The sequence below is a fragment of the Telopea speciosissima genome, chromosome 11, assembly GCF_018873765.1.
Source record: "Telopea speciosissima isolate NSW1024214 ecotype Mountain lineage chromosome 11, Tspe_v1, whole genome shotgun sequence".
NCBI lineage: Eukaryota > Viridiplantae > Streptophyta > Magnoliopsida > Proteales > Proteaceae > Telopea > Telopea speciosissima.
Genome location: NC_057926.1, coordinates 534,869 through 547,651, shown reverse-complemented (window position 1 = coordinate 547,651; position 12,783 = coordinate 534,869). Strand labels below are relative to the sequence as shown.

General features: G+C 40.5%; 1 protein-coding gene across 1 annotated transcript; it reads left to right on the top strand.

Annotated features, from left to right (window-relative positions):
* The first annotated feature begins 3,175 nt into the window (after positions 1–3,175).
* On the top strand, positions 3,176–3,847 carry LOC122646484 (protein METHYLENE BLUE SENSITIVITY 1). Its single transcript, XM_043840048.1, has one exon. It carries the CDS (start codon positions 3,243–3,245, stop codon positions 3,555–3,557), a length of 315 nt encoding a protein of 104 aa, XP_043695983.1. The 5' UTR covers positions 3,176–3,242; the 3' UTR covers positions 3,558–3,847.
* Positions 3,848–12,783: the final 8,936 nt, after the last annotated feature.

Sequence of the window (12,783 nt, the reverse complement as noted above, 5' to 3'; positions counted from 1 at the left end):
GTTGCGTCTGAAAACCTTTGTCGCCCGATCTGCCCACAAATGAGCCTACAAAAAATCGAGTTAGCATAAGAGAGCCGATGTGACCCTAGTCGAGGACTCTTCGATGCCTAAGTCAGGTCTTTTTTGCAACAACGATTCAACTTAATGAAAAGTGAGTGTGGATTTATACCTCATAGCTTAGTATTTATAGAGCAAGAATGGGGCGGTGGAGAAGAGTCCTCGTATGGCAAGGGTTCTATTTTTGAATGGAATCTTCTCGGTGGTGGGAAAATTAGAGTTATATTAAAAAACGGACTCTTTAATAGGTAACAGTCCTTATTTGAGTGTAAGACGACTTTGTTATCGGATAATGGCCAAATTCGGCTGACTCATCATATCCCGTGAACGTCGGGATGTGCTAACGTGGCTCTGTATTTTAAGCAAGTGACGGTTATCACCTTGCCAGTGGGTTCGGCTCGGAATATTCGACCCTTCGGCCTCGGAGGTATCTTAGGTATCCTCGTCGGACCTATCATCCGAGCGTGTAGGACTCATCAGGGGGCTCTGAGTGAGGAGTGGTCGGCTTACCCACCGACCGTGCAAGGGTCGGCCACATTACCGACCATGAGGACTAGGCCCTATTGTCGATCATGAGGACTCGGCCTTGTTGTCGATCAGGAAGACTCAGCCTTGTCACCAATCAGGAAGACTCGGCCATATAGCCGATCATAAGGACTTGGCCCTGTCACGGATCAGGGGGACTCGGCCATATCACCGACCATGAGGACTCGGCCCCATCGTCGACCATGAGGACTCGGCCACATCGCCGACCATGAGGGCTCGGCCTTGTCGCAGATCATGAGAGATCCTCCTTTTGTCTGACCCATCTCCTTCGGTTGGTCGACTTCTGATTCCTTTTGGGCCGGGTTCTTAGACTCGGCTTAGGATCAGCCACATGTCATCCATCGATAGGCCGTTATTTTTATGGTTTATCACATCTTATTATGTATCAACCCTCTACTATTCAATATCATCGTTATAGGCTCTAGGGTATCTAATTAAATACTGTCAAACCCCATTCCATAGTACATGATCATATTAGAGTGTCTGTGTATGTGATTGGATCCGCAAAACCAATTAAACACTTTAAACCATACATATAAGTATCAACTTTTAATATGTATGAGGAAAACTGAAACTTATTGGTAAAAAGGTAACATTTTTTTGTATTTATTGATGTGCATTCCAAACATGGAAAAGTAAACTAGGTCGAAACCTGTCGAAACCGTCGAGACAAATCGGTTTCGGCAGGTTTCTAGACGAGTTGGATTGATATTTTTAAAAATCCCGTAACTCAGTCGAAACTAGTGCGAAACTATCGAAACTAATGCGAAATGGTCGAAATAGTGCGAAACGGTCGAAACCAGGGTTGTATCAGCTGCTTTTTCCAGGTTATAAAAAAAAATGTGTATTTCATTATGATTTTGGACACAAAATTTGACAAACTCAAAGAAGAGGCGAGAGACCCATGTTCGAGACGTTTCCTAGTCAGAATCTAATAAAATTATACCATTGCTTGTCCCCTCCATATTTATATAAATATTGGAGAGCAAAGGAGCTCTTACATGTCCAGACGCAACAACGCTTTTTGAATGAAAACCAATTGATGAATGATGATACATATTTCAAGTTTGTGCGTGAATCTCACTCAATCATTTGCGGATCTTGAGGTATAACAATCGATGGTGTTAGATTCACGCACAAACTCGCCATATGTTTTCTCTCTATGTTACTGCTTGTTTGATGGGAAGATTAGTAGAATATTGTGACTGTTACAGGCCTTTTCGGCCAGAATCAAAACAATTGTCTCGGAATTTTGGTAAGATGATGGTGTTTGGATGTAAAACTAGAAAAGTTTACAAGTTTTTCCTATTCATGGTTCAGGTACTTTAAAATTATGTGAACTAATTATAAATTTATAATATCACTTTAATGTCTATATCGTATCAGCACTTACGTTAGTAAACTTGGGTCAACAACCACAAGTACCATTTTCAGTGATTTTTTGGTGAATGTAATTCATGGATTGTGTTTAAAATGTGAAAAATAGGCAACTTGCAAAAAATCAGACCTAAAAAACCTTGTTTTGGGGTCGAAACCTTGGTTTTCCCATTAATGGAAAAAAATCCCAGGTTTCGACCGAGATATGGTCGAAACCGAGACGAACTCGATTTCTGGCTGGTCAAAACCATGTTGAAACTCGAGTTTTAGAACCTTGATTCCAAACGTGTTTCAGTTTCTTTTTTAATTCAAAAATATTTTTTAATCAAAGTGACCAAATAGATTTCTTCCTTATAGAAGTAATATTAAGGAACACAAATAAAAGAACATTTTTTACCCAGATTTTTTTTTTTGGAAAGAAATGATTATCAAACAGACCCTTAAAATCTATTTTTCGTATGTTTTTCTTCCCCTCATTCAATGGTTTGGATTTGCCCAGCTTATATTCCACGTGGCGGATATCAAAACCGTAGTTCGCTTTCCCGGTACACGCCGGACTCGCACCACTTTGCCTTAAAAGAAAGTAGGGAGGGAATGGATAGGGCAATTCAGGAGACTCTCGCTTTGTTGGAGGTATATATATATATACATATGTAGAAGCATCTGTGGGCAGCGGTGGTGTCTACTATTAAACAATAGCAGAAGAAGAGGAGCAGCAGCAGCAAGGTGGGTGGTTTCTTGGGTTGGGTTGGGTTGGGTTGTGCTGTGCTGCTGTGCAGCCTCTGTTTTTAAGGTCCCAGAGATCGTAAGTATCTCTGATCTCCCCTCCAATTCTTGCAAACGGTAAGGATTTCTTTTCTTGGGTTGGGTTGTGCTGCGGTGCAGCCTCTGTTTTTAAGGTCCCAGAGAACGTAAGTATCTCTGATCTGCCTTTTGTTTTATCATTCATACGATGATGGAATCCATATTCTGTAGCAATAAGGAGAAGTTTATGAACCCTTTTTTTCTGTTTTTTTTCTTAATATCTTAACCGATGATCGATCGATTGGGTGAGGTAGAGTTTGATAATTCGACACTGTTTTCTCTTTTGAGTTTGATTCGTCCTTTCTCTTACTCCCTTTTGCATAACACTTACTATTCCATATTCCCTGGTCTTCTAATTTGAAAATCTTTGTTCTTTGAGCAGGGCTTTCAGATCATCCATCGGGATTAAGGATAAGATAGTTTGTTACTGAAAGAGAGAAAGAGAGAGGGTAGCGGCCATGACCGGAAAGGCAAAGCCCAAGAAGCACACGGCGAAAGAGATAGCCGCGAAGATTGATGCGGCCACCACCAACAGAGGCGGCGGAAAGGCCGGGCAGGTAAACCGCTCTGGGCTGGACAAGGGTGGCCACGCCAAATTCGAATGTCCTCATTGTAAGACTACTGCTCCTGATGCCAAATCTATGCAGATACATCACGATGCTAAGCACCCAAAGATCCCCTACGACGAGGCCAAGCTCATCAACTTGCATGCCACCCATGAGGCCGAACCCTCTAAGCCTCGTCCTGGGGTCCGCGGTAGCCACAAGAAGTAGAACCCCTCTTTTTTTTTAAAAAAAAATCTTTTTAATCTCTTCCTTCTCACCCTTTTATTTAGCAACTTAGGAGTTGTTGTGGGAAGGGTAGAACCCTCAGCAACTTTTTCTGTTGAGACTACTTATATGAGGTGAGGAGGAGGGTTTATTGATGTTCTGCTAAAGCTACAAAGACTTAAAAGCTAAAGCTTGCTAATGTGTTTCCTTGCATATGTATTATGTAGCTATCTTGATGTTGTGAACTTCTTGGGTAGGCATCAAATCTCTATATATCAGTGTGCTTGTGGATATGAATACCCTTTAAAATTGTGAGAATTCTAGTTTCTGGCAAGCTTTGTTTTGGATTTTATGTCTGCATTTTTGTTTGTAATTTCCCTTATCTTTGCTCCAATATAATTAATCTTACAATCTTACTAGTTTTCATGTTGTTCTTCCCCTTCATATGCCTTTCAGTATATATGTTTTATGTTCATTTTTGTTAATTTGTTTCTTTTTTCCTTCGACACTTGCAGTATGTGGTATCTTCGATAAACTTATCCATGAGAACAGGTTATATTCATCCAATGCTTGGAAAGTTGTAATTTTTTGAGCAGTTGCGTCATTACATTTGCATCATATCTGGTATGCTGTTTGATATTTTAATATTTTAATGCCAATGTTAACAATATCTTTGGACTTCTGTCTTCTGTCTAGAGAGTATATGCAACTAATAAGGTAATTTTGAGTAAAAGATGATTGCCAGACAGATTGATGATGGAGCTTATTGAGCTTTTAATCTATGTTATCCTATTGGAGTACAACATATGATTGATTGGTTGAAAATATGATGTTTTGAAACAACAACTCATCCTTATCCCAACTAAATGGGGTCGACTACATGGATCCTTGTAAAGATGAAATAATAAAAATAATAGTAAAAGAAAAGGGTACAACAACCTCGGCAACAACTATGCAATATCCTACCTAAATGGGGTTGGCTACATGGATCATTGCCCTCCAATCAGCTCTATGCAATGTTATACTTGAGACTAGACCTAAACTATGCAAGTCTTTCCTCACTACTCCTAGGGTCATTTTAAGTCTGCCCCTTGCTCTTTTAGATTCTTCAATCTGAATCAGATCACTTCTCCGTACTGGTGCATCCCAAGCCCTCCGTTGAACATGGCCATACCACCTCAAACGACTTTCACAAAGCTTATCCCGTACGGCTGTACCAGGGCAACTCCAAAATCAGTTCTAATATAGTCATTCCTTACTTTATCCTTCCTAGTTTTGCCACACATCCATCTCAATATCCTCATCTTTGCTACACTTGATTTATCTATATGACTTTCTTAATTGCCCAAATTCCACTCCATACCAAGGTTCTAAAACTCGGGTCTTGGAATCAACTCGGTTTTGGGAAAAACCGAGTTGAGTCGAGATCTCGGCGAGATGGTGCATTTTTTTCCCCGACTCAAAGCCTCATCTCGGTGGGTTTTAGACCTAGTTTGGGTTTGAAACTTGGTATTCAGCCTATTTTAGGCCATTTAAATACAATAACACTATCAGATTTTGCAAAAACAAAGTCCAAATATGAGTTTCACTTCGGACCATAGGTTGGTAGGCGATGATGTACTAAAATACCCTACTCTACACATTATTTAATTATAGAAAGCAAGCAAAATATTCAATTAATAGCTAAACAACTTAAATAAGAATAAAAAATGTTAGTGATATATCAAACTGTTTAACAGTGTTACAACTATCATCACATAAAATGACTTTGAATCAAGTATTCAGCCCCTACTAGTTTCGCATAGTCTTCCCATGACATAGTGTTGCTATAATGTTGCATATAGTGCTCCACAGCAAGCATATAAGAGTTCTGTCGAGTTAGGTAAGTAAATACATAGTAGATGGGTCATTTTCATGGGTCAACCTGAGATGTCAACCCGAGATCTGTGATCTTAGCGAGATATGGACAAGATGCCTCATAAAAATGGTTCAAAATGAGATTTCGAACTGAGATCCGAGATCTCGGCGAGATCTCACACTTTTGGGACTCACCTAAGGTCTTGTCTCGTTTTTTCCAAAAACCGAGAAACTCGGCGAGATCTCGGACTATGCTCCATACATCATGGCCGGTTGTACAACTGTCTTATAGAATTTTCCTTTAAGCTTTAAAGGAATACGTCGATCACACAACACTCCAAACGTACCTCTCTACTCCATCCATCTCGCTTTAATTATCTGTGACACATCATCCTCTATTTACCTTTGTTGTTTATGATTGACCCCAAATATCTAAAATAATCACTTCGCGGTATCTCTCAATTTTTTCCATTTTGTTATCCATCTTACTGTAGCTAAAGTTACACACCATATACTCCATCTTCATTATCTTAAAACCCCGAGACTAAGGTTGATGCCAATAACTCATACTTAGCGTTAATCTCTGCTTTTGTCTCATCTACCAAAACAATATCATCAGCAAAAATCATACACTAAGGCACCACATCTTGAATGTTCCTGGTTAAATCATCCATGATAAACACAAACAGATGTAACAACAAACTCAGCCTTATCCCAACTTAATGAGGTCAGCTACATGGATCCAAACAAAACTAAGTAGGGAAAACAAAGGTCAAAAAGGGGGGGTGGGGGTGGGATGAAGAGATGGAGAAAAGAGGTTTAAAATTGATAAGTTGGGAAATCACTACCTTCCACGGTTCTCACACTAGTCACCACGCCATCATACATATTTGAGTTATATCCACATATTTACTTGACACCCTTCTATTCTCTAGAACATTTCAGATTAACTCCCACATACTTGAAACTATGATGTGTTGAAGAATAACATTTGTTTTTTTTTGGGGGGGGGGGGGAATAAATAGGAGATTAGAGAGTAATCCTTCAAGGACCATGACTGAAAAGGTACTTCCAAGAAGGAATTCTTAATTTTGTGTTTCCTTGTAGTTAAGATGGTAAGAAATGATCCAATGCAAGAGTTGGGAAAATAGAAAACATTGCCTTGAAAGGTTGGGGGATTTGATGTGGAACTCAAGTCGCAAAATCCTGTTTGGGTTCGTTATGGGCCTACCCGAGTTTAAATAAATCAACTACAATAGGCAGTGGCAGATTTGTAGTTAAATAGGTCAGAACCCAATTTAAAGGAGCAATGGCAAATCTCTAAATAATGTTAACAGTGGAAGGTCCTTTTGGAGGAAAAGACAGAATTATAATTAAGATGGGAGAAAAATGTTAGACAGAGGGTGTTTTTGGAAGTTAACTTAAAGGAGGGATATAATCGAACCAACTTTAGAAAGTAGGGCTGTTCTATAGAACCTGCAGATACTTCGACTGAGACAACACTCCCATATGAACACCATTGGATTCAAAATTTTAGAAGATACTGTTAACAAAACTGGAATTGAGAGAATGGCTAGAATAATCGATGTGATTATTCAGCCCTCATATTTGTAACTTGTATAAAATAACAGAATTACATAAATAGCCCCAAATATTAGCTATAGGGAAATAACAACAAAAAAAATACCAAAAATACCCTTATAGGATCAGGTAACACATCTCAACACTCCCCCTCAAGTTGGGGCATAGATATTACACATGCCCAACTTGACTAGACTAGGATAAAATAACTTCCCACTCAACCCTTTGGTGGAGACATCAGCTAGTTGATCTCCAGACTTCACAAAAGAGATACAAATCTGCCCACTTTGTAACTTCTCCTTGATGAAATGTCTGTCAATCTCTACATGCTTGGTACGGTCATGCTGTACTGGATTGTGGGCAATGCTAATCGTTGCTTTGTTGTCGCAGTACAACATCATCGGAAGATGAACAGAACCACGGATATCTAGGAGTAAACTCTGAAGTCCAATAACTCACATATGCCCAGGGCCATGGCACGGAATTCAACTTCAGCACTTGATCTTGCCACAACATTTTGTTTTGTACTCCGCCATGTTACCAGGTTTCCTCCAACAAAGGTACAATAGCCGGAGGTTGATTTCCTGTCTGGATTACCACCCCAATCAGCATCTGTATAAGCCTCAATGCGAAGATGGTCATGAGACAAAAGGATCCCTTTTCCTGGAGCTGATTTCAAGTAATGGAGAACACGGAGAACAACAGCCATATGAGTGGAATAGGGATCATGCATGAATTGACTTACTAGGCTCATAGCAATGGCAATATCTGGTTTGGTGTGGGAGAGGTAAATCAGTTTTCCCACCAATCGTTGATATCTGCCCTTATCAACAGGTTCACCATCCTTCTCTTGTAGACGGGATTAGCTTCCAAAGGAGTGTCACAAGGATGACAGCCAAACAAACCAGTTTCTGATAGTAAATCTAGAACATACTTTCTTTGGGAGAGAAAGATGCCCTTTGGAGAACGGGCAACTTCAATCCCAAGAAAATATCTTAGCTGTCCTAGATCTTTTATGTCAAATTCCCCTCCCAAGAAAGCCTTCTGGTGAGAAATTTCATCTGCATCATTACCTGTCACAATTACGTCATCAACATAAACTATAAGAAAAGTGACATTTTCTCCTTTTTGCTTGATGAACAGAGTGTGATCAGCATTACTCTGTCTGTATCCATAGGAGACCATGGTTTTATGAAACCTACCAAACCATGCCCGTGGTGATTGCTTCAATTCATATAGTACCCGCTTTAGTCTACAAACATTCCCATGATTCTTGTCAGAGGAAAAACCTAGAGGAACTTTCATATAAACCTCCTCTTCCAGCTCTCCATGCAGGAATGCATTTTTTTTACATCCAATTGCTGTAGATCCCAACCAAGATTGACAGCACAAGACAGTAAAACTCTGACAGTGTTCAACTTTGCAACAGGGGCAAATGTTTCCTGGTAGTCGATCCTATAAGTTTGAGTGAAGCCTTAGGCCACAAGCCTGGCTTTATATCTATCCACTGTTCCATATGGCTTCTGCTTGACAACAAATACCCATTTGTATCCGACTGGTTTCTTACCCGAAGGAAGAACAACTAGCTCCCATGTCTCATTTTTAAGTTAGGCTGTCATTTTTTCCATCATGGCTGCTTTCCACTTTGGATCTACAATCGCCTCCTGGCAATTCTGAGCAATAGAAACAGAGGAAAAAGAAGAAATAAATGCACAATAGGAAGGAGATAAAGCATCATAGGAAACAACATTGGAGATGGGGTGTTGGGTGTATGACCTAACGCCTTTACGGACAGCGATAGGTAAATCAAGAGAAGGATCCTTACCAGGTGATGTAACAGGGTCTGAATATGGATCAGGTGCAGACGATTGTAGAGGTGGTATGGTGGTGGTGGCAGTCTCAACCTGTCCCGTGCGCTCCGGGGTATATACTTTATCAATAGGGATCTGACTCACTGGTCTACGCCCCCCTGATGAGGAACCACTGTAGGAGCTGAAGTTACAGAGGGCTCCTCCTGAATAGGAGCCGGAAGAATAGTAGACACGTCTTCAAAAACCTGATGCTGCTCCCCCTGAAGAGGTGTTTGGGAATAGTATGGCAAGGATTCATGGAAGACAATATCCATGGAGACAAATGTACGACGAGTAGGAGGATGATAACATTTGTACCTTTCTGGGTCGCAGAATAACCCAGAAAAATACACCGAATGCTCCATGGATCAAATTTCCCATGAGGATGATGATTGCAGATATAGCAGACACAACCAAAAACTTTGGGGGGAACCACGAAGGATGACGAACCCTGAAGGAGAGCAACGGGGGAACGACCATCAAGAACACGGGTAGGCACACGGTTGATGAGGTAAGCAGCGGTAAGAATGGCATCACTCCAGTATTGGGAAGGGACTTGCTGTGCAAACATAATGGCTCGGGCTACCTCAAGGAGATGTAGATTTTTCCACTCAACAACCCCATTCTGGGCAGGTGTGTCAACACAACTAGCGGTGGACAATACCATGGGCAGCCAAATAATGTTGGAACTGACCCTCCATGTATTCTCTGCCATTATCTCTGCGTAAAATGCGCAATGTGGCATTGAATTGGGTCTGAACCATACGATGAAACAACTGAAAACAGCGGAAGACCTCACTTTTATGGCTCATCAGGTAAACCCAAGTGGTACGAGCATAACAATCTATAAAGGAGACAAACCATCTATGACCAGAAATGGAATTACAACGGGCAGGGCCCCACACAGCAGAATGAACCAAAGCAAATGGAAACTCACTTCTTTTATTTAATGAAGAATAACTGGAACGAGTCTGTTTGGCCAAGACACAAGCCTCACATAAAACTGGAATTGAGAGAATGGCTAGAATAATCGATGTGATTATTCAGCCCTCATATTTATAACTTGTATAAAATAACAGAATTACATAAATAGCCCCATATAGCTGACTATATTAGCTATAGGGAAATAACAACAGAAAAAAATACCAAAAATACCCTTATAGGATCGGGTAACACATCTCAACAGATACCAACTCACTGTTTTCTGAAACCCAAGTGACCACAAACCAAAACAACCAGAAATAAATAAAAAATTTGCTGAAATCAAAACTGGCGGAACCTACAGAACCAGGCTTGAGTTCATGTCGATAACTCAGTCGGAACCTTTGAAGGTGATAAAACTCTAGGGTTAGGGTCACTCTATGACAGGGATCTAACCCCCCCAAGTGTTCAGATCAAATTGACTAAGGGTGTTGAGTTGGTAGCTAATTTTGTTTAGATGATCAGTACCTCAAGTCACTACAGAGTAAAGGAGCAATAAGAAAATCACAGGGAATAGATGAAAACAAGGGAGGAAGAATATAAAGAAGGAAATAAGAAATAAAGTAAGAAGGAGAGAAGGATCTTGTAGGGAAAGGAAGGGAAGAGAGAGAAGAGAAGGGATGTCGCACAAGCATTGGCCATGTAGGCTTTAACCAAAAAAACAACTCAAATCAATTTTCAATTCTACACCAACTATGGGTATTACAGGCATATATAAAATAAAGGACTCCTAGAAGTAGAAACTAACTCTCAACTAGGAAACTTACTCAACAAGGAAATTAAAGCAATTGGGAAACTGTCTCCTAGTATCTAATTCTTCTATACTCCAATAGAAAAGGTTACAAAATAATTAAAAATAAATAAACTTATAATATCCTACTAAACCAGAATAAGGTTGGTACCCAATTCATCTTGGTCTGGATGACCAAACAGGTCTAGCCGGTTCAACCTCAAATCTGTATTAGTATCCATCAGCATATATAGGTTCACATTGCTTGACATCAGTTGGGGGTTTGGCATCGTGGAATAATAACATACTTATATAAGTACGAAGAGTACAATCCCACCCACGACCCGCCCCCCAAAAGAAAAAATTAGAGGAAGTATTACTCTCCTATATCCTATGGGATGCAGGTCCTTGTGACCAAGGTTTGAGATCTCAGCCGAGTTGATGTATTTTTTCGGATCTCGGCCGAGTTGATGTATTTTTTTCGGATCTCAGCCGAGTAGATGTATTTTTTCGGATCTCAGACGAGTTGATATATTTTTTTTTCCTTGGCGGCTGGTTTCGGTGGCCATATGACCTATTCAGGTCCTGAAATTGCAGGATAGCTTATTTTACGCCCTATAAACATAATGAAACCCTTAAATTTAAAAAAAAAAAACTCAAAATGGTAATTTGACTTTTGACCTACGGTTGGTAGTTTACGCTGTATATATATATACAGTGATATGGCGTATCTCATACAATCTTTAGTACTAGAATACATAGATTTCAAGTAAAAAAAACCTAAATAAATCATACAAGCATGTCAAAAGACATGAAATTATAAACCATTAATTAAATCATACATCAAACATTATTTGTTACAAAGAGTCAAAGTGTGACATATATAAGACTATAAGAGTGAACAAATACAATACAAACTACAATGTCAATGAGTGACCTAGTATTGGAACGAGTGTCTGGCCTGATCAAAACCACTAGAATGTTGCTGATGTCGGACCAAGTTTTCCTTTGACTGAATCACAAAAGCTGGCCATGTCATAGTGACACAAAAGAAATGCTCGAAGTCGTCCACAACAACCCTATAGATGGAATCGTCAACGTATTGGAGGTACCCTAACCTAGGATACCCTGTATCTCTGAACCATGCAAAACTCGAGCAAGAACCACTACTACTGCCACTAGATGGTGTATGTGGAATTGGAACTGGAACTAGAACTGGCATGTATGGCTGGGGAGTTGGGAACCCGAAGATGCTATCCACAAAACCTGACCCAGTGTGTGACTGACTCTCATACTCAGAGACGGAAGGTAATGATGATGAAGAGCCAATCTGCCCGAACTTACCATACCCAATATGGTGACTATAGTCAGAACCAATGCTCCCTGTGCCATATGACTCATATCCATATGATGGTGCATGCCACTACTCCCTATACCTACCACCCTCCATAATCATACCTCAGAGTATCAGTTAATCTCTTGACTCTGATGTCTATGGATCATGTTGTTGCTCAGATGGTGGTGCAAATACGCGACGTAGGCCTCTGGAGTAGCCAGTAGTCCTTGCATGTGTGTAGGCATGTGCACCGTGGTTATCATCTTGTGTGGCATGAGTATACTGAGTCTCGCCTGTAAAGCGCACCAAATCACCCCTATCACCACCATCACTGGAATGCGACTAATCAGGGTCCTCCTCATCATCCCTGCCATCCTAAGACTCAAAAGGTTGCGATGCCTGTGAATGCACACGGCCCTCACGAGATGACACATGCTCGTCCACATTCTTATACCCTTCTGACTAGCTATCTCCGGATTGGACCTTCCCCGAGCTTGATCCATAAATGGCTCACCTCGAGCCCTCACCCACTGATATAAGGGATCCTCATCATCTCAATCAATCTAAAAATTGTTGGCAAGCTCGATTGAATTGTTATTATCCTCTGCACCTTGGTGTATGTGTTGCATCCTCAGTTTCATGCACCAATTGCTCCAGTCGTTTGTGACCCAGTTGGTTCCGCCTCTTAGAGTGGATTAGTGAGAATGCACTCTAGTTGCGCTCGCATTTGGAGGCAGAGCATGTCTAAGAAATCACCTTGATTGCTATCTTTCTCAAGTTAGGTGAGTCTTTCCCATAGAGAACCCACCATTCAGTTGCATTACAAATTTAGAATATTAGGATTACTTAAAGGTATATGAATTCAATGAAGACAAGATGACAAATAAATGAATA

Coding starts and splice junctions, on each gene's coding strand:
- LOC122646484 (XM_043840048.1), top strand. CDS start 3,243: ATGACCGGAAAGGCAAAGCCCAAGAAGCACACGGCGAAAGAGATAGCC.